Source organism: Monomorium pharaonis, chromosome 5 (assembly GCF_013373865.1).
Source record: "Monomorium pharaonis isolate MP-MQ-018 chromosome 5, ASM1337386v2, whole genome shotgun sequence".
In the NCBI taxonomy this organism is placed as follows: Eukaryota; Metazoa; Arthropoda; class Insecta; order Hymenoptera; family Formicidae; genus Monomorium; species Monomorium pharaonis.
In genome coordinates, this window is record NC_050471.1 from 17,020,375 (window position 1) to 17,044,192 (window position 23,818).

The window sequence follows — 23,818 nt, forward strand, 5'->3', positions numbered from 1 at the left end:
TTGCTGATTTTAATAATTTATTTCTTTTAATCAAATTCTGAAATCGACTTTGGCCATTTAATCACGTCTCTCGGCCTATTGTGCGCGTGGGTGATCATTCGCGGCACCGGTTTTTTCTCAGTACAAAATCCTCAGAACGGGACGACGCGTGACCGCTCAGTGCGCGGCCGAGAGCTCGAGGTACGAATCGTGTCGTGCAAGCGTCGCTCAGTGCGCGACCGGGAGAAGCTTAGTACGCGCCGGGAAGGATCGGGTTTCGAGATTAGGGCGCTCAATGCGCGCACCAGGAAGCCTGACTCAGTCCGTCAGGAGGTGTTACCATCTCAGTACGCTGATCAAGAAGCTCTGCCTCCTTGAAACTGGTAGACGGCTTATATACCCTCCACTCGGTAATGAGAGGACTAAAGAAACACAAAGGGGACTCCGTAAGGTAGGAGGTAACGATCTGGTACTTATTGTGCCTCTGTAGGCACCAGTAAACGGCTCGTTACACCTCCCCCTGACCTCGTACAGAAGCTTACTTTAATTTAAAGGTACTATCACGTAGACGCTTTATAATTATCCTGAAGTCGTGCGTCTGGCAGTATTTTTGGCCTGGCCGGATGTGGTTTCACGGGATAATCTTCATTACGTTTTTATGAGGGGTGAAGTACCCTGGTGCGGCCTTTATTATTGGTGGCGTTGACGAGAGCGTCGATAATGGCGGTGTCGGTAGCGGCCGCGGTGTTGGTCAGGACGACACAAGTGGTGGCGACGTCAGCCCCGGTGGCAGTGCGGCCGGCTGACGTGTTTTGACAGCGGAAGACGGAAGGATCGTTAATGGGGGAGGGGGCACTTAATTAGACATGGTTCAAATGTGCATTTGCACACGATGCTTTTGGACACGGTATTTTGCGCACCGTTCATTTGCACACCGTTCAGTTGCACACCGTTCATTTGCGCACCGTTTAGTTGCGCACCGTTCATTTACACACCGTTCAGTTGGACACGAAAAGAAACGGACGCATACGCACGCGCGCACGCACACACACACACACACACACGCACACACACACGCGCGCGCGCGCGGGGGGGGTGCAAGGAGGGCCTTCAGTCCCTGCACCCATCCCGTCGGTAGAGTGCCCTTGGTATAGTTATTTCTCACTGTGTCCAAGTAAACGGTGTGCAACTAAACGGTGTGCAAATAAACGGTGCCCAAAAAAACGGTGCACCGCTCCTTTGATGGGGTGGTCCTGGTTGGTATTGGCAACGGTGTTAGCTCCGGCATCGAAGCCGGCTCGGCAAGCACAAGCGGTAGTAGTTATGAAGAAACCTTCATTTGCGCACAGTACAATTGGACACGTTATAATTGCACACCGTGCTATTGGACACATAAAGTTGCACACCGTTCCACACGTTTGCGCACAGTTTTGGACACAACACATATTTTTGTAAAATTTGTAACCCACACGTGCACACATGCATTTAAAATTTGTTATTAACTTTATTAAACTACCCAGATAGCCAAGCGAGATTAAGCATATCAAGCAAATTAATGCACTGCATGTATCTTGTGAACTTGCTCACAATTTGCTGTCATTGTAATTTAACGTGGAACGAAGTTAACATCAGGAGAACAAATAACCTTCATGAGTTTAGAAAATTATAAGTGCATGCATTGAAGAATAATAAATTTGTCACATTGACTGCAAATTATGCATGCATGTTGACAACTTGCCGTCAGTTTGTTGAATTCTAATGTAGAATTTTACATGATGTCAGAACAACAGACAGTTTGAGGAAACACCTTGGCTTTAGTTTGATAAAATTAATAGGCAATAAGTGACAGCAAAATAACAACACGTTGCCTTTATTTGGCTATCTGGGTTGGATAAACATTTGTCACATTGAACATAGTACATTTGTGCACAGTTCCCAAATAGCCAAGCGAAATTCAGCATATCGGGCAAACTGATGCAATGCACATATTGTTATAAACTTGTCGACAATTTGCTGTCATTGGAATCTAACGTGGAACTAAGTTAGCATCAGAAGGACAAATAGATTGTATGAGTTTATGAAATTGTAAAAACATGCATTGAGGAATAATAAACTTGTCACATTAACAGCAAATTGACGGCACGCCATGAGCTCGCATTTCATATATAGAATTATGACGGCAACGTGACGGCAAAATAACGACACTTATGATATCAAACGTTGTACACAAGAAGAATAATATTTATTGAACAATGGAAGGACCTTCGGTCCCCCCTCTCGCACCCACCCTGTTCAAGTCGCTAATCCATGTACATTGTATTGGAAATCTTCAAATGAACTTTACTTTGTTTGCAATGTTAGATGTATCAACAGTCATAATTTATGAATATCTAGATGCGATTTGCTTGACTGTGCGCAAAAGAACTGTGCGCAAAAAGTTTACAAAAAAACTGTGCGCAAAAGAACTATGCGCAAAAGAACTGTGCAAATGCACTTCAATGTAACAATGTATTCAATGTAACAAATGTTTAGTTAACAAAGTTAATAACACATTTCACATGCATGTGTGCATGAGTGTGTTAAAAATTTTAAATAATGAGAAGAAATATAATAAGAGTGAAAGAATAAAACGCCAATTAGAGCCAGCACTAAGGTGTAATCTTGCGATTATTATGTGTAAAAAATCTAACGTTGCAAAGTAAACGCAATTAAAATGAATTGTAAAAATTATGCAACGTCAACACAATTAATAGTACATCAGTCCGCAAACTCATAATTCGAGTCCTCTTCAATACAGTCGCAGGTATAAAAGAGTTTAGACAATCATGTTAAATATTCGGGTCGGAAATCGAACATTGTGTGTGATGTCACAAGTCATATTGTAATACATTGAATTCGAAATACAGGACAACTAAACACATAAAATCAAAACTAATTAGGTAATAAACCGCAAGCCGATAGCAATTTAAAAAAAGGTAAAGAAATTGCGAAATTACTACTTACATGAAATGGATTCAATTCAAACTTATGTCGTTACGTTCATTGTGTATATGTGAAGTGGTTCTGACTTTATAGATGTTCAAAAAACAAGTGTAACGAAAAGCACATATTCAGCGATATAGATAAGATGTCAGAGTCGGGGGGGGGGGGTGCGTAGTGGCGAGAGAAAACGATAAGAAAAGAAAGGGAAAAGCAAAAAGGGAAGAAGCATCAAAGGCGTATTATTTAATGAACTAGTCATAAATCTTTTTAGAAGATCTGTATCATATTGCATGTTGAGTTCATTTTTTTGTTTTTTAATGTGGATTGTCTCAGAAATTAATCTCTTCGATAGATTCTTTTCTCTGTCCAAAACCAAAACATTCTCCCAGTCAAAATCATTGGTTCGGAAACTCCTTGGTTTGGTAATCCGTGATCACTGAATTCTGGATCGAATTTCTATTAATGTGGTTTCTATGTTCTGATATTCTAGTTTTGAGCAATCTACTCGTTTGTCCAACATACGAAACTTCACAATTTTTACAATTAATTTTATATACCACATTATATTGTGAAGAAACAGGTGTTGGGTCTTTGTGTACTTTTATAAATCTATTTAATTTATTGATGCTAATGTAGGCTATTTTAATAAACATTTTACAAAAATATGTGTTGTGTCCAAAACCAACTGTGCGCAAATGCAACGTGTCCAATTGAACGGTGTGCAGCTTTATGTGTCCAATAGCACGGTGTGCAATTGCAACGTGTCCAATTGTATTGTGTATCATTGAATCACTCCCGTATCCACATCTAGAGATACAAGTTATGTTCAGAAACGTCAATTGATTATTTTTCATGTATATAACTATAAAAATGTAATAAACTTTTATCTTGTAATTACAAAATATGAACATTAAAAAGTATTTAATCTGATTTCCATTTTTTTCTGGTTTTTCGTAGCACCACACACACACACACACACACACACACACACACACACACACACACACACACACACACACATACACACACACACACACAAATCAAAGTTTCACACAATTTCAATTCAAATCAAGATCAAATCGATATTGATTTGATATAAATTCAATTTGAGGTTATGCACTTTGAAGAATTTTTATAATTTTGGTAATAAATATTATAATTAAAAGTATGCATTTGTGAAATATTTCCTCTCAATTATACGAGTAAATATTGCTCATATAATATGAAATTTAGATTGGATGCAATGATAAATAATGATCAAAAAGACATTGATTTGATGTCTTTTCGATACAAAGACTTTGAAATTGTGGACACGATTGAATCAAAATTAATCTCGTAATCGATGTGATTTTGAAGTCATGGTTTTGACAATTTGATATCGATTTGAAGTTTATTTGTCACTAAGTTGGCAAAACACAGTTTTCGTACACGCCATCTATCCAAAAGTCTTTTATAATGATAAAATTATAACACAATATATTATACTTCGCATTTTAATTTTAAAATATATTATACATTACATTTTACAATAAAAATGTAATGTACAATATATTGTCGTATAATTTTAGTTTTAAAATTATGAAATGTAACGTAAAAAATTTTTCTGCACGTTTTTTTATCCATGCATTGACTTAAACACAAGTTTTTGTTAATATTTTTTTAATAAACGGCAGTTAAAACTTTTTGATTATTATTCGGAGTGATATCTTGATAATATATTAAAGTTAAATTGATGAGAATTAAATTTGTTTTTGTCAATATTTATCAGAAAATTTTATTTATTATTTAGCGTAATTTTTCATCTCTCATAATTTTCAATACTACATACAATACATGTACAATATATACTTCTCAGGAAACACCAACTAAAAGTTATATAATTGTTAGTTAGAATTTTTTACTCAACAATACTATATAACTTTATAAGTTATATAATAGTTACATTATTGAGTAGAAAAAAAGGTAATACTTAAGGGGAGCTCATTGTTCACCGAATTTGTTAAAACTTAACAATATTGTGTGTTTTTGTGCGTAGAACACAAATCTGGCAGAAAAAAGCGTCGCTCTGCCTCGCGAGACGAGATATTAATTGATAAAGTTCACTATTTGACAGGTTATGAAACCTATTATACCGACAGGTTATGAAACCTATTATACCGACGATGCACTGTGACGTGGCGCGTTCAATGACGCTCGTCACAATGGCGTAAGTTTGATCAAGGAGGGTTGGTCTGGGGCTACTCCTCGTCGAGCCAAGAGAGAAGCAACTTTATTGTTCTTTTTAAATATCGCGTTACCGTTATTTCAGTTTTTTTTTATTTAGTTTTATTTAGATGTAAGGAGCCGAGTGAGAGCTCCATTTTTCTGTACCGAAAACTGAAGCGGAGCAGCCGTAGAGGGAGTTTCGGCGCGAGCTTTCGACAAAGAACGGAGCACCCCATAAGGGGGTTTCCCCGCCGGGCCGTGCGGCGGGCCCCGCTACGCGTACATTTGCCGTACATTTGCAGCCAAGATACCGACCCCACCAGGATGCGGCGATACCGCAACGCATATTCGCAGGGCAAATAACGCCGAGGGTACGCCACCGGGAAAGCGGCCGTACCACTGCCAACCGCCCGCCAAGGTCGGTTTGGTCACGACCTGGCCAGTCGGACCAGCCGAAGCGGCAGGGCATGATAGATACCGTGTGTACCATCAAAATATTGACACGCCCTAGTTATAGAAAATTCCGGAAAATAGAGCGGCGCTGCGAGGATCGAGGGTCCTGCAAGGCAAGTTAATCTACCTATTGGAAATCGAAGCGCACACGCGCCTGCGCGGAGGCCCGAGCCGGCCGGCGTGGGACCGGAGTTCCGCACTGTTCTGCGTATCGGCGAGGACCTGCTCTGGCTGAATCACTCCGGTGGACCAGGAATTTTGTTTTAAGGCCACCACTTGGCAGCCCTTCAGGAATTACGTAAGGTTCGGGTAAGGCGATCGACTCTCGTGCGGATCCGAATAAAGAATGCCGTTTCTTTTCGTGTTACCGGTAATTCTGAGTCCGCTACCGTTGTTGTTGTTGCGTTTGTGTTTCAGAAATTAGAACAAGAAATTAAAGACTCGTTGCCGCACGGGAGGTTGGACCGACCGGCCCCGAATATCGATTAATTGAGTACGTCCCTCTCGGACTAAGCCGGCCCCGACAGTCACCTTTAGTTTAAGAATAAAGTTTATTGTTATCGCGATTATGGTTCCCCGTGAGTTAAATAGATTTTTGTAGTTTCCGCATTTTCTCTGTTCTGAGATTCTTGTTTCCGTTTCTATCGCGTAGATCTGTGAATCTATCATATTTCGCTCACTTGAATGTCATTTATTTCCGTTTGTTACCTCACTCTTTAATCATTCGAAATATATACTTTCATCATTGACTTATTTGAAAATTGTGTACCAATTTTATTCTGCGACCTGTCTCGCTCTGAAATCTCCACGCATACGATTATTTAAAAACCACGCCCCTCTACTGCCTTAAGTTAAGAGCTACCGGCCTTCGTAGCGCTTTTCTTTGTTACCGAATTATCATGAATTATTGTGTGGCGCGGACTTCCGCGCCTGGCGTCCAAAATATAGAGTATTTCGTAGTTACCGTTTTCGCGAAGTTACCGATATTGTTGAGAAAGCGTTACCCCTTTAATGTTCTGAGCTGTTACCGATTAATTGGGCGAAGCTCCCTCGGTCCTGTCGGTTCCCGAGAGAAAATCTTGTCGCAGCGCATATAAGGCCACGGGACCATGTTCAATCGCAACATTTCGTCGGTATAATAGGTTTCATAACCTATCAAATAGTGAACTTTAACAATTAATATCTCGTCTCGCAGGGCAGAGTGATGCTTTTTTCTGCCAGATTCGTGTTCTACGCGTAAAAACACACAATATTGTTAAGTTTTAACAAATTCGGTGAACAGTGAGCTTTCCTTAAGTATTACCAAACAAATTGTAATTATAACTAGAATTTTTAGGTTAAATTAGGTTGTAGCCAAACGGATTCTATATATAAAAATAATATGATAAACAGGTCAATGTATCGAGCCAAGACAAATTTTCTTAATACATTATATTAATTAGATAAACGCAATGAGCTGTTATATGGTCATCTTGTTTAACTGTTTAATTATATTTTTGTGTCCATCATTTCATTCATGTTTTAAGTTCATACATGTTGGTAATGTATTATGACTGAAGAGGACTAAGTATAGTCGAAAGGTTTCTTTAACACAGTGCGATCGTGGCGTTGTTATTTAGAATGAGATTACGGTAAACGCTCGTTGGGATGCACTGGGATGGTGGTCGAGGTGATGCAGGTCGCTCGAAATCACGACACTTGTAACTTTCACTGCACTGAGTGGATTTATTGACCTTTCTCTTAACGATAATAACAATTGGTCAATCTTACACACGCTCGCACACACGTACGCACATAAACACACGCTTGCTCGCTCTCGATCGCGGTCGCGTCCCGTTGCCGCGCCTACTTCCTTGTCGCGTCCACTGTTCGATCGCTATTGCGTTATACGTTTTTTTACATGACCTCTTACATCGAGGTCATGTACGCGTTGCATCCGTGTTCGCATACGCTTGTCTTTCCGGATATTCTCCAGTTCGCGATACGCAAATCGCACCACTAACGCCCGTCGCTTCAGCCTCGTATTCGTACAAACGCGCCGATGTTGTCGCGTTAGACCGTCGATTTCGCGCTTCTGGAAAATTCCACGCTAAGGAACAAGTAACGGAGACTCTGATGGTAACACGTCTATTCGGTCAAGACGTCCAGAGTAGACTCCTCGAGCCTTTCCTCTCGGTCGGTTTCTTCGCGCGCGCACCCCTCCCACTTGTCCGCGCGGTGTCACTGCGCACGCCCGGTATGCTCACCGGAAGTATGAAGGTTGATGCCGCGGTAATCGGCCAAAGGGCAACCGTAGTTACGGTAACTATGGCGGTTGCTTAGCAATGGACGTTGTGGTCCAGGGCTGTTGCGGCCGAGTATCGCGCCTCGCGATTCCGACTTGTCGCGGTATTCGCGTACTGCGCTCATTCGCACATCGACGGCGAGTCGGTCGCGTCACGGATGGGGCCGACGGCCACGTTGGTCTCAAGGTTTGCTTGATTATTACTTATAACGTATTAACTTTTCACATACCCGTTAGAAAAATCGTAAATTAAGTGCATATAGTTCATATATATCTTTTATTAAAAATCTTTGTGCTCTTAATATGATGTTTATAAGAATTATGTATATAATTTAGTATGAAATACATTTATGTTAAGTTTTCCCTATATATTCTAAATAAAAATAAATATAATCTAATTAGTTTCTTTAGAGCCATGTTAAGTTTAATTTATTCAGTTTAATCAAATTTTTATTAAACATATTAATAAAATCTTAATTATTTTTTTATACATGGTGTCTCTTATATAGTCTAAATATAATCTAAATAAAGAATTTTTGCAATATACCTAATTATCACAATTAATTACATATAACCTAGCCTTGTCTAAATCATGTAAAGGTATTATAACGTGGTTCTTCACTACATCGGACACTTCCTCACGCTCAGGGAAGGTAGTTAATTTTTGCTTGCCTTAATCGCGTTGCGGGTAGTCTTTATTTAGAACGTCAGCTGCATTCTACTCCCGAGAAAGTTAAGTCGCCTATTTGCGGCGCCGCCGCGCACGAACTGATGGGCAAGCGCGCGGCGGCACAGTAAAGTGACTCTTCAATTACGAGTGAAATATTTACTCCAAGAAAACATTCTCCCTAAAATAAAAAGTGAAAATGTTCACTTCTTGATAAAAGGAATTCACTATAAGAACGAGAAGTAACTCTAATTCAAGTGACATAGTGTGTCATTTTGAGTGAGATTTTCACTCTAAAAAATTGTGAAAGTATGTTATAATTTTGTATATATAATATAAAAGCCTTTTGTTTTAGAAGTTATATCTTTTAATTTATTTTTTAAAAAGAAAGCATGCAATATTTTCTGCACTTAAAGTACGTACACAACATTATATCACTTATTTACGTTTTAAATAATTCTTACTTAATCTTATATGAATTAATACCAGTCAAGGTGGCAAATTAAGACATAAAGAGCATATAAGTATTTTATTAAAATCAAATATGGGTAAATTTTAAAAATTACATATAACTATAATAAGGCACTAAAATTTCTACATAATATAAATTAAGTCTTTATAAAATTTAAATAAAAAATGAGTATTTATTCCAAAGTTTTTAATACAGTTTTAATAAAATTTATATAAAAACTATATTATAAGTTTATATTAACTTTTTTCGCGGGTATATGTGCATAGATGTTGCATTAAACAAAAATAATTTTTCAATTTATGCAGGTACAAATAAGTAATAATGGCAAATGTGGTCTCTGTGGTGACGATTATAGAATGCCACAGCCTAGACCAAATGAAAATGGCGGAACGTATGGAGTTGGTACTATCGTTAAAACGTAAGTAATTAATTCATATAAGTAATTTCTATATTGGTAAATTATTACATCTTAATGCAACACAAGCTTGTTTTTGCTTTACTGTAATTTGTTAGTCATTTTAGTCATTATAAACCTGTTTTATGAAATTTAAAATTGTATGAAGTAATAAATGCGATAAAATCTTTATTATACAGGTGTCCTAGAATGAATCATTCTTATTTTACAGAGTGAAAGAGAGTAAAATTTTAAACTAAAAGTTCCTTTACCAATTTTGGCTTAGATTATTATTTACTAAATTATTAATAAATCAAGTTGATCAATCAGACGGCGCGCGGCCGGTATATGCGTAGCGTGCCATGGAACTTCACGGACTCTCCACGCGCTTATCACACATTTCCTTACTTAAAACTTTATTTTTATTTTTTATATTAATGAATAATTAAATAAATATATAAATTTAAATTAATAAATAGAAAAGTAAATAACTAAACTAATAAGTAAATAAAAATACAATTAGAAATTATTTCAATTCCTTATTATTTTGTATTTTTAGTTGTTAACTATTTATTTGTGTACACGTATTTATTTAATTATTCAAAATATTTATTTGTATGTTAATATCAATTACTTAATTTTCATAGTTGACTTAGCAGCGATAGGAAAGATTAACTACGGAGAGTGTGTTATACAAAGATATAAAAAAGATTTCTACGGAAAAAATTGCATAAGGAACGCATGATGCATGTCAATATTAAAAAATTATTTAAAAAATTGTTTAAACAGTAAAAAAAATTTTTTTAAAGTAAAAATTGATAATTCCTTTGCTACAAAAAAATTCACTTTAATGATTGACACATATTAAAATAATTCTTTAAAAAATTGTTTAAACAAATTGTTTACTAACAATTTATTTTAATACTTTTTATGAACAATCTTTTTTATACCTTTGTATAACACACTCTCCGTAGTTATTTTTGCCTATCGCTGCTAAGTCAACTATGAGAATTAAGTAATTGATTCAAATAAATGTTTTAAATAATTAAATAAATACGTGTACACAAATAAATAATTAACAACTAAAAATAAAAAATAATAAAAAATTAAAATAGTTTCTAATTGTATTTATTTTTATTTACTTATCAGTTTATTTAATTATTTATTCCTCTATTTATTTATTAATTTAGATTTACATTTATTTATTTAATTATTTATTAATATAAAAAATTAAAATAAAATTTTAAGTAAGGAAATGTGTAATAAGCGCGTGGAGAACCCGTGGAATCCGATGGCACAGTACGCCTCTGTCTACACCGGCCATGGAGTATCCCGTTTGGACACGGCTCGATTGGACACGCACGATTGGACACGGCTCGATTGGACACTGCACGATTGGACATCGCACGATTGGACACCGCACGATTGGACACCGCACGATTGGACACCGCACGTTTGGACACCGAACGTTTGGATACCGTATGATTGAATTACATTAATAAAACATACATACCGCACGATTGGACACCGCATTATTGAACACCGCACGATTGGACACACACACACACACATTCACATGTGTTTGCAGATTTTTAATACAGTTTACATGGGTTAGCGACTTGAACGGGGTGGGTGCGGGAGGGGGGCCGAAGGCTCCCCTTGCACTTCTTCGCGCGAGTGTGTGTGTGCGTGCGAGCATTCTCTGCACCACATGGGTTTGCAACTTTCCACGCAAAACGAGATGCTCCTAAAAATACGTATATAGACGTTTGAAATTCACTTTTTTTCTGACAGATCGACGCTATTTTCTGCGGCAACGGTGCACTTGCACACGGTTCAAATGGACACGGTGCATTTGGACACGGTGCTTTTGGACACGAAATCTTGCGCACGGTTCAAATGACCACAGTGCATTTGCACACTGTGCATTTGGACACAAAAGAAATTTTAATAAAAATGTACACCAATTATATGCACACGTAAAATTTGATCACCAATATTTGCACACGAAAATATGCTCACCGTTCACTTGAACACGTAAAAGTTGCACACCATTGATTTGCACACCGCTCACTTGCACACCATTCACTTGCACACCGTTCACTTGCCCACCACTCATTTGCACATCAAAAAATGCGTACCGATAATTTGCACACGGAAAGATGCACACTGATTATTTACACATGGAAAGATGCGCACCGATCATTTGCACACGGAAAGATGCGCACTGATCATTTGCACATGGAAAGATGCGCACCGATCATTTGCACACGGAAAGATGCGCACTGATCATTTGCACACGGAAAGATGCACACCGTTTATTTGCACACCGTTCAGTTGCACACCGTTCAATTGCACACCGTTCAATTGCACACCGTTCAATCAAATGCATATTAAATATTCATACATTGTAACTGCATTTGCAATGTGTACATGGGTTAACGACTTGGACGGGGTGGATGCGGGAGAGGGGCCGAAGGCTCCCCTTGCACTCCCCCCAGTGTGTGTGTGTGTGTGTGTGTATGTGTGTGTGTGTGTGTGTGTGTGTATGTAAAGCATTCACTGCACCACATGGGTTTGCGACTTAAATGGTGTGCAATTGAACGGTGTGCAAATGATCGGTGTGCATCTTTCCGTGTGCAAATGATCAGTGCGCATCTTTCCGTGTGCAAATAATCAGTGCGCATCTTTCCGTGTGCAAATGATCGGTGCACATCTTTCCGTGTCCAAATGATCGATGCGCATCTTTCCGTGTGCAAATGATCGGTGCGCATCTTTCCGCGTGCAAATGATCAATGTGCATTTCTTGATGTGCAAATGAGTAGTGGGCAAGTAAACGGTGTGCAAGTGAATAGTGTGCAAGTGAACGGTGTGCAAGTGAACGGTGGGCATTTTTTCGTGTGCAAATATCCGGTGGTCAAATTTTAAGTGTGCATATAACTGGTGTACATTTTTTATAAAATTTCTTTTGTGTCTAAATGCACAGTGTGCAAATGCACCCTGGTCATTTGAACTGTGTCCAAGTGAGTGTCACCCTTTTCTGTCAGATGTTTCTAAGGTTAAATAATCTGTCATATGGTATATAAAAGTTTTCACTAGAAGACTATATGGTGTCCAATCGTGCGGTGTCCAATAATGCGGTGTCCAATCGTTCAATGTCCAATCGTGCGGTGTCCAATTGTACGGTGTTCAAACGTGCGGTGTCCAATCGTGCTGTATCCAATCGTGCGGTGTCTAATTGTGAGTGTCCAATCGTGCGTGTTCAATCGAGCCGTGTCCAAAAGGAGATCACCCCACTGGCCGCGCGTCGTCTAATTGATCAACTTGATTTATTAATAATTTAGTAAGTAATAATCTAAGCCAAAATTGGTAAAAAAAACTTTTAGTTTAAAATTTTACTCTCTTTCACTCCATAAAATAGAAATAATTCATTCTGGGACACCCTTATATACTTAAGAATTTTGTTAATGCTTATTGTCCTTAACGTATTATACTCTATTTTCTCCAGATAGTTTACACCAATATAGTGTATCATAATGAGAAATTGCTGTTATACTTTTAAATTTCCTTTCATTAGAAAAATTTGTCTTGTATCATATTAATGTTGATAACTAACGATTAAAATAAACAAAACATGAACGAAACATTTCTCGCTTATTAAAGGGATGCTAACGGCAAGTCTGCTCTACCGATAAAATTCAATAATTTTTGCCGAATCATTACGTTTTATTGCTTTTATAAATTTGGAAATCCTTCTCCAGAACGAAATTACATGCATTATTATTAATCTTGATTGCAAAATTTATATCAAGAACATTGTAAAAAATTTTACAATTTATAGTATTACATTTCTTAATCAAAAATAATATTTAAAGCTGTCAGGTTATAATAATATTTGGTTGATAAAAGATTTGCAGTTTGAAACAAAATTCGAATTTTCTAGTAGATGGCACAAACAAACAATGTAGAGTCTTTATTAATTAAATTTTGATGTTTTATTGAAACAAAATTGTTCTATAAATATTTAAGCATATACATACGCGTGAAAAATCGGTAAGTAGTGTATGTAACGGTTCGCCTTTCCCGAACACTTCAGACAGACTCGCCGGGTACTAGGATTTGGGAGAAGGGAGGATGCCAACTTGCGTACACCGAGGTTAACTTAACATCACTTTATTTTACTCCTTCATATTACAAGGATTCCTTAACCTAGCGCGATCTTAACCTAATATATATATTATATATACATTATATATATATTATTTACAAGCTACGCGTGTGCGCTGATTGGGCGGGAGCGCGCGGACCGCGCAGCACCGTGAATTGCGAGTCGCGGCGTGGAACGTGACGGCGGATGCCGAAAACTGGCCAGGACAAGACTAATGATGTGCGCTAATGATTCTATATTATCATTAGTGTACATTATTAACAAAATTTTGTGTGTATCTTTTTTAGATTTGGAAATCCTTTTCCAGAATTAAAATACGCGTGTTAATGTCAGTCTGTAAACTCAATTTTATTAAAATGAAATTTTTTCTATGTTACTTGTCCCGACGAATGTCACTAGTCCCGGAGCCGACCACTCGCTCCACTATAAGGGACTTGGCGTCTTCGGACGTCCTCCTTGAGAGTCTACGTTTCCCCCACGAAAACCACTCCCACCATACTGTCAGGAGCGCGTGGGGATCGCCCCGGCAGGTAAATAAGCGCGATTACCAGATACCAGTCCTGTCCTGGAATTTTTTTGTTTAACAAAACACTCTCTACCCTTAATTTTTTTAATTAAAAAAATCTTTTTCGTCAAATTAAAGGGGTTCTTTTTCCTAAATTTAACTATGTATATAAAAGTTATGTTACGAAATATTATTTTCGAGAATTAATTATAAATGTTTCCGTATATACGCTATCTGTGCTCATATGCGCAGATTTATATATAATATAAATTATACATAATAGAAATCAATGTAATTGATTCTAGCATTACAAATTATAAATAATATTAAGAATTATAATAGTTTTTATTACATTTTTTCAAAATTAGTAAAATTTTTATTTTACTTATTTTTCTATATTATTTCTTTATAATATTTTATGATTATTTTCTTAAAACTATTTTTGTTCTTATACTTTTATATTTTGTTTATTCACATAATAAGATTGTTATTTACATAATTATTTCTAAACATTTATTAATACAATAATTTTTAAATATTTATACAATTAATTTATATATTTTGTATTATTCATTATACTCATTATATTCATTGCAATAATGACACTCAACGAAGAAATGTTTTAAACATAATCACTTCTTGCACCACGAATATTTTACTACAGCTACGTTGTAACCTTCGATATCATATTTTGTTAAAGTAAGATAAAAGTACCTATAACTGGCTGTTTAAGCATACCACGAAAATCTTTTTAAAATCTAATGCACAAAATCAATTTTATAATAAAAAAAACTTTTGCATATCAAAAAATACTGCTATTTTTTATTAAACAAATACAGAAAAACAATATTTAGTGCGATATTAAATTAATTATAAACAGAAATAATAATAAGCCTGATGTCCCAATACATGACCATTTAAAAATTGGTGTCCCAGCGTCTAATTTTTGAGATCCCAATAAGTGGCCATAACTTTTACAGTGTATTAAAAATAATTTTAATAAGTAAAATTTTATCTTATCGAATGCAAATACTTAAGAGATAATAAAATATAAATGTTTATTTTGTCTGATTTGTTATTTATTACTATTTCAGACAAATAATTTTGTTTTCTATAAATTTAGTTATAATTATTAAGTAAACAGTTTTATAAGTAACGGTTTTTTAGTTTCAAATCTAAAAACAATATAATACATTATTAATATACCGGGTGAAATGTAACCGGAAGCCATCCCGTAATAGAAAAATAGACGGGATCGAGATGAACATAAAAGTTCAATATTGTCTTGGATTAGGTCTACTGTGGGATCGTGTGTTAATGTATGTCACTTCCTACTTGAGATATTCTACCGTGGAGCGATTTGGTCGCCCTGAAAAGGGCGGTTTGTTAAGCGTCCTCAGAAGGACGGTTTGTTAGGCTTCTCGGTGGCCGGTTGGCGTTCACGGTGAGGCAGCGAACTTCTCGTAGAGCTCCTGCGGTTTTACCTTGATCCTGGTGTGGTTGCCTCGAGACTTCCTTCGTGGTGCACGTGGAGTCACTGGCTTACCGGAAGGAGTGCTGGGCCAGGAAATGTCGGAACCACCTGGAGACTTGGTTTGGACGCTGGCGTCGGCTTTAGGCCAGTCGGTGTAGTCGGCGTCTCCACCATGCTCTGTAGGAAGCGTGGAGTCCTATTCCGTTAAATAGGCGGAAGGTCCCAAGCGATGAGCTTTCTGTCCAGTCTGGTTTCTGTACACCCCAGGTCAAGTCTTGGAGTCCTCGTGTTGATCCGAGAGCGTGGCCGCTCTTCTGGCCGAGCCGGCCGGGATGTCTTCTTCCGTCGAGGCAGGATGTTGCCGTCGAGGCCCGTCGAGCGCACTCCGGTAGGAAGTCCAGTTGTCGAGCTCACTCGAGGAGGGCTAACGAGCACACTCCCATAGGGAGGCTCATAGATAACGAGCACGCTCCGAAAGGAGGCCCGAAGTTATCAACTCGACGAGCGCACTCCGAGATGGAGGCCCGTCGTAGTCAAAAAAGCTGGTGCTAAGAAAATATCTAGTATTACTCCAGAATATTTTCCTTGCTGGTGAATCTAGAATTTAGAATAAATTATCCGCGCTGCGGGTAGTCCTTATATAGCGGTCCTTATATACCGCTGCGTCTTACTCCTAAGTGCTTCGGCCGATCTGTCGACTGCGCCGCGCACTACTCGGCTAGCGAGCGCGTGGCGATAGATGCGGCGGCGTGCGATGTGGGCGGTGGACGCAGCGGCGTAAGTGGTTAGCGCGCAATAGCGTAGGCGCACTGATTGGAGTGGCGTAAAACCGCCACATTCACCAATAATCGAGATATTAATGTATAAAATCGGCAAATAATTTAATTAATTTCGTAATTGTGAATAGTAATTTAATGAAAGTTTATTATACATTTACGATAAATTTTTTCTTCCGTGTTATGGCTCGAGCGGATTGAGCTCTTCTCTTGGTACGCTTTCATTCGCATAATTTGAAAAATTAATACCTCGATTATTGGTGGACTTAACCCAAGACCTAACCCCAAGACAATATTGGACTTTTATGTTCATCTTGATCTCTTCTATCTTTCTATTACGGGATGGCTTCCGGTTACATTTCACCCTGTATAACTTTGACTTATTACATTCAACAAAATATTTAAAACTTTATAAGATAAAAACATATGTTGGACAGAATCTTTGGCACATTCAAAGCATTTATTTAAAAAATGTATAATGTTTAATTAATGTTAAGAGTTTAAATAGCAAGTTATTTTGTGATACATCTAAAATTTATGTTAAGAATTTCAATTAATCAAATTTCATTTTTCCTTTTCTTTTTACATGATGTGTAGCTTAAGCATATGAATAATGTTATTGTCATTGGAACGGAGCTATCGGAATGTGGTTGAGTACACTGACTAAGTCATGAACATCACGCATCGCGAACATGATGCTTTCTCCGTGATGCCAATTCCAACGACAATCTGCGTGCGAAGGAAGTCAGTCGTGCGAGCGCTACCGTGAGAAACAAATATCTGGAGCGATTTCTGTTATCTCTCGCGATCGAACTCTGTAGGCACAATATTTGTTCAAATCCTGTGAATAGTGCTTATCGTGCAAGATCACTCAACTTTACTGAATCATTCAATCGTCTGGAGCCATCGGCATTTAGTAGCTTTGTGAATAAAGAAATCTCAAGCTTCAACATACTCTCACTCTGGTCACGCATCATTTCTACTCGCACACTCCTTCTGACAGCTACCTGACAAACTTCTCATTCAGCAATCCACCACACTAACCTCGATCGCACCTTCAAGCTTCATTTGATTTTCTCAAACAATCAACTTTTTCTTGTTTTATTCCAATCGTTTTTTTTGCGCCATCAATCTTTTAATTTTTTGATCAAGTTTATTTTTTTCTTCAAGTGGAACTTTTTTTACTTGCTTTTCTTTGGCTTTTCTTTTTTTCACTTCATCTCTAAGTTTTTTTTTGTTTTTCAGCCTCTTTCTGCTTTCTTAACCTTTCTTTTGTATTTTTAATTGTTGCTCTTGCCACTCTTCAGAAGTCAACACAATAGAGACTTTTCTAGCAGGGTTCTTTTTTTATTGTTTGTAATATCTGCAGGCCAAACCAGAGACTTTTTAAATGGTGAAGGAATGTTCTCCATTGCTTCATTTTCATTGGTTTTAGTATGAGCATCTGTAAGAAAAAACTTGTTATAAAAAGTTACGATACTAATCTAATAAATAATCTTAGAATTTTATACTAACCTTGAAGTTTATCAGATATCTGATTCTGAATCTTTCAAAACAATTTTTTGCTTGACATTTTGATTAGAATTTTTATGTCTTTTTTAATTTTCTTATATTTGGATCTATTGCACCACAATTACTTTGATTTTTTTTATCACTAGTACTTAACTCTAAAATAAATATTTAAAGAAATTGAAAATTTTGTACATAATTCTTTTTATATGAGTAATATGTTTTTTATATAAGTAATATGCGTCGACTGTTTTTTTCCATTTAGACTTTAATGGATGAAACACTGCTACGTTCAATGGTTTCAAAATATGCGTTGCATTGAGATACAAAGCTATGAGTTCAATCTGGTTAGCTTTAAATGTTTATAAAATTTTAATCAAAAACCGAGTTCTTATTAAAATCTTATTTAATTTTAATATAATTCATATTAATTTATATTAAATTCATATAAAACTTTTTTTCACGGGTACGTTCCTTCGCGAAGTGTGTCTAGGATCGAATCGTTATCGGGCAGTGTACTTAAGTATTTCGTGACATCAGTTTGTGGTATAGGTTGTCCATTGTGTATTATCGGTCGATATATCCCTACAAATAGTGAAAGTTACGTGCGTCAATTTAACTTTATTAAATTTAATACGCCAAATGCACTTGTTCAATTGTCGCAAAGTCGCAACTTCATAAAATATCGGTGGGTATCCTACAATGGAGCAAGTTAGATTCAATGTTATACTTGCTTTATATGGCGGATTTATCAACTATAAACGGTGTAATGATTGCCATCTTTGCAAATGATACAGTCCTCCTACCAGCTTACAAAATCATATCACAACGTCTAAGATTTTGCAAACAGGTATAAATGCAATTCAACATTGAAATTATAAAAGGAATTTGGAATTATAAAAAAAAGATTGCAAAATTTATGCCAAAAACGGGAAAAATTTATAATTTACAATACATTAACCAATTTTTAAGAATAAAGTGTGGAGCTGTCATGTCAAAATAATATATTTGATTGATATAAAAAATTTACAATTTATATCCCCAAAATTTGAAATCCCAGACACATAAATGACAAGGATACACAATGTGGAATTATTAAAGTTAAATTGTGATGTCTTATTAAGATAAAATAGTTTTACGAAAATTTAGACGTACATACCAGTGCAAAAATTTTTTAGACTCCCAACTTTTGATCAAATCTCGATAGAAATATGTCAGAGATTTGCCACTTAGGATTTTCCTAGTAGAATTGGGAGCGTTCCAGATACACACAGTAGTAAACGAATACAGCAAGGTGAATGATTTGGATGCAATAAAACTAACACAAAAAGAAACAAACACATTGTGGTTATCAGTCAGATACATTGACAAACAAATACAACGACAAACGGAGCACACAGTGGCAAATGGACACAGTAAAAAATAGACACAGTGAGAAATGATTACAGTGAAAAACGAACACAGTAAGAAACAAACACATTGTCAATCAGACACAAATAAATTCGTGCAAATTCTTCAAATTAAAGAAAAGAGAGTTGAGGTGATTAACAAATAAGTGCGGTAATGTAATTTACATAATTCTCTATTGTATTAATCAGATAAATGTTAAACGTAGGTGTATGATTAGATTTTAGATACATATTCATTCCACGCATTGGTGATATTCCGGGAGAGTTTTTTTAACTTTAATAATCTCGTGACTAATGACTTATTATTTTCTTTTTTTTATAATTCGATGTACAAAATCTTTATTTTAACTTTTTGCAGCACACATTTTCCTATTATTTGAATTAAAAAAAAATTGGTACACAAAGGTTTTTTGGGTCGTTGAGTACGAACCCAATAGATTTCGACAATTTTTTTTTAAATAGCTGATTCAATATGGCGACTCACGAAATTGGAAGCGTCCCAGATGCGCACAGTAATAAACGGACACAGCAGGCTGAGTGAAACGGACACATACCAAATGCGCACAGACCAAATGCGCACGGACCAAATGCGCACAGACCAAATGCGCACAGACCAAACGGACACAATAACCAACGAACTTCCCACATGGGTTGCGACTTTTCGGGCACCTCTACCGACGGGGTGGATACGAGAGGGGGGGGCGGAGCCCCCCTTGCACCCACCATGTGTGCGTGTGTGCAAAGTATTCTCTGCACCACATAGGTTTGCGACTGTGCGCATTTGGTCCGTGTGCATTTGGTCCGTGCGCATTTGGTCTGTGCGCATTTGGTCTGTGTGCATTTGGTCTGTGCGCATTTGGTCTGCGTCCGTTTCACTCAGCCTGCTGCATCCGTTTATTACTGTGCGCATCTGGGACTCACTCACGAAATTGAGCATTTTTTAGTTTTTTATGGAGATTATTATACAGAATTTTGTTACTAATGTTTTGCGACGAAGTTTTCCTTCGGGAACCGCCAGGTCCGAAGGAAAACTTCGTCCAATTAATCGGTAACTGCTATTAATATGAACTGGTAACGCTTCCCCAACGATATCGGTAACTCGCGAAAACGGTAACTACGAGATATTGCTTGAAAGTGTTCTCTCAACGATATCGGTAACTCGCCAAAACGGTATCTCCGACATATTATATTTTTGGGCGTCAGGCACGGATTTCCGCGCCACACAATAATTTACAATAATTCGGTAACAAAGGAAAAGCGTTACGAATGCCGGTAGCTTGTAACTCGAGGCGGTAGAGGGGCGTGGTAAATAAATAGTATGTGGAGATTTCGGATCGAGGCAGGTCGCAGAATAAAAATAGTACGCAAAAGTCAAATAGTTTAACAATGACAAAAATATATTTGAATTAATTAACAAGTAATGTAACAGACGGAAACAACCACGAATTTGCCAGTATTCGGGATACGCTAATTTTGTATCTAATCAACAGAATGTTTCTTTTCGATATTCTTGCAAACCAGAAGATAATTATTCCCGAGAAAGATATACAATACGAAATACTATAAATGGCGGAAGGCCAACGATTCTTCTCACAAACAGCTCTGATTGATCTTATGGTAACAACAAACACGATAAATTACAATTATTTTGACTGTCGGGACTAAAGCAATTCGAGGGGGACACAATAATTAATTAAAGTTCGGGGCCGGTCGGTACGACGTCTTGCGCAGTACAAAACTTTATTTTTTAACACAAAAATCTCAAAAGTAAGCACAACAAAAACGGTAACGGACTACAGAAGTACCGGTAACTCAAAATGCGGTATTCTTCGCCCGCCATACCCGAATCTTACGAAAATCTTTTCGTGGCTGCCGAGTGATGGCCTTACAGAATATGCTGGATCACCAGGGTTGGTCCTGCTGGTAGCTCCTTTCCGGTACGTGGCTCGCCGAACAGTGCCAAATCCCGGTCCCACCGCGGCCGGCTCGGGTCTCCGCGCAGGCACGTGCGCTTCGATCTCCAGCGCTTAGATCGGCTCGCCTTGCGTAGCCCTGGATTCTTGCAGCGTCGCTCTATTTTTCGGGAATTTTCCGGGACTATGAACTGTCAGTACTCTGGTGGTATTGGCGGAATCGTTCGTGCCCTGTCGCTTCGGCTGGTCCGGCCGCGGCCAGGCCGCGATCGAATCGATCTTTACGGCGGGCGGGTGGTCGTTGCACGGTCGTCCTCCCGGTCTCGAGCTCGGTGGCGTGCCCTTGGCATCATCCGCTGACCATGTCCTTCTTGGCGGTATCGTTGCATTCTGGCGGTATCCCTCTCGCCCGTGCGTAGCAACCCACGGCGGGACCCGAAGCGCGGCCCGGCGGGAAAATTCCTTGTGAGACGTCTCGTCCTTTGTCGGAAAACCGCGCCGGAATTCCCTCGACAGCTATCCCCTACCGCGAGTCGAAGAAATTTTAGAGACATTGTGTATAAAAAAGGCTTTCTGCATTATCAGCCTTATTTCAAAAAGAATTAGAGCGTGGGAGCGGCGTCGCGGGCGGCTGCTGAGCGCGGCGATCATCTGCCGATCGTCGAGCGAGCTAAGTTCAAGTTGTTTGTAATTTGTCTGTCGCACTGCTTTTCGACTCTTGCTATCAAGAATTGTTATTTAAATACTTCTTTTTCTATTGTAATATTTGGGTGGCAACGTCTAATTGGAGACGTGTCACGGTGCATTTCTTACCATCTAGGTCTAATTGGTGACCTGCCGAAAGGCGCGGACGCGCGAAAAGCGCACATGCTATTTGTTATCTCACTCATAGCAACGGTAAGCGCGTGCTATCACGCTACGTTATCTCAGCCTATTTCTTTGCCGCAAGGTGATAGAGTTCTCGTTCGACTCTCTTTCTTTTCATGATAATAGAGTCCTCATTAGACTTTCCTTACTTTTGGACCGACACATTCTTTAAAAAACAACGACAAGGACGCATAAGATCCGGAACATCGCAGCAAGACGAATCGCCATTTTGAAAACGTATCAGAGTGAAGGACGACACCATCACGCAATCATTTGGAGCAACACCCCCTTTCTTTTCCCGGAAAATCCGAGACCCCTTCGCAGCGCTTCCAACTTCCGCTTAATACACGCAAGGATTTCTTATCTAATTCTAACTTTATAATTTGAATTTAAATTCTATTACCTGTTAACAAATATTTGCATTCTATATTTTTAAATCTGTTTCTACCAATAAAACCTTTCTATAATATTTTAGAAATTATTTACAGTTAGCGAACAAAACCTGATTTATTAGTTTCCATACATTTTTTTGGTCCTTCGAGCCGGATAATTTTTACACGAAAATGTCGCAATTAGAAGCGAAAATTGCTCTGCAAGTGAGCAGATTCAATTTAATACAAGAAGCCGCAGATTTTGACGATACGGATGCTACACAGTTTAACCATCAATTAATCAATACTCGCATAGAAATGCTTGAACAAAATTGGAATAAATTCTTGGAGGAACATGAAAACTTATGCCTGTCTGGAGGTGATAACCTGAGTGAGAAATCTTATCTCAAGACCCGCGTATAAGAACGCTGTCAAGCCTTCTACGTATATGCTCGGGCCAAACTGCTCAATCATCGAGAAGATTCGGAAATGGCTGAATAAAATTCTAGATCTTCGTTCCTCGATCATAAAACATCTACCTCAATGCTGCCCCGAAACTCCTTGCCACGAATTAAATTGCCAAATTTTTCAGGAGAATACAAGTCTTGGCGTTCGTTCTACGATCTTTTTACAAGAATGATCCGAAACAACAAGGATTTGTCAGATGCAGAAAAGATGCATTATTTAAAGACATGCGTTACTGGAGAAGCAGCACGCTTGATTTCTAATGTACCTGCCTCAAGTGAAAATTTTATTGTCGCTTGGGACCTTTTGATATCAACATACGAAAACAAGCCATTTCTGATATCCGCTCAACTGGATCGAATCTATGAAATAAAGCCATTGAAGGTCAAGAGTGCTCAAGGAATAAGAAACCTACGAACGAGCATAATGTAAATCGTCGGCGCTCTTCGTGCGCTAGGATGCGCTGTGGATCATTGGGATCCATTACTTGTACATTATTTAGTAAAATTGCTCGACTCGCAGTCTCGTGAAATATGGGAAATGAAGTTTGGATCATCAGCGAGAACTCAAAACTCGTTTTTCATGACTACGACCAGCGCCGGTCAGCGATCTCATAGTCAAGCATCAATCACGTCAAATTCAAAATTATGCGGGGAACAGTTATTGATCCTGAAAGTCGGAGACTCCGTAAAGGCTCGAAAATATAAACAGAGGGGAAAAGAGTCGTGGAGGCCTGGGATCGCAGAGAAAGAATTAATTGCGGGCGTTACATATCTAATTCGTATTGACACGAGACAATTTGGAAAGACACGCGAACCAGTTAGTCAGATGTGATGATTTGGTGGTAGTTGAACAAAACGAGGAAAAGAAAAAGGGTGCGTTACTCAAGAAATTGCCAACGGTTCGTCGATCGGAGCGGCTAAGA

At 38.0% G+C, this 23,818-nt stretch overlaps 1 protein-coding gene across 1 annotated transcript in view; it reads left to right on the plus strand.

Annotated features, from left to right (window-relative positions):
* LOC105833911 overlaps positions 1-23,818 on the plus strand; it is an 89,238-nt gene that overhangs the window by 40,619 nt on the left and 24,801 nt on the right. Inside the window, exon 2 of the mRNA XM_036287787.1 lies at positions 9,348-9,460. Coding sequence (XP_036143680.1) covers positions 9,348-9,460 — 113 coding nt within the window. The remainder of the gene's footprint in view (positions 1-9,347; positions 9,461-23,818) is intronic.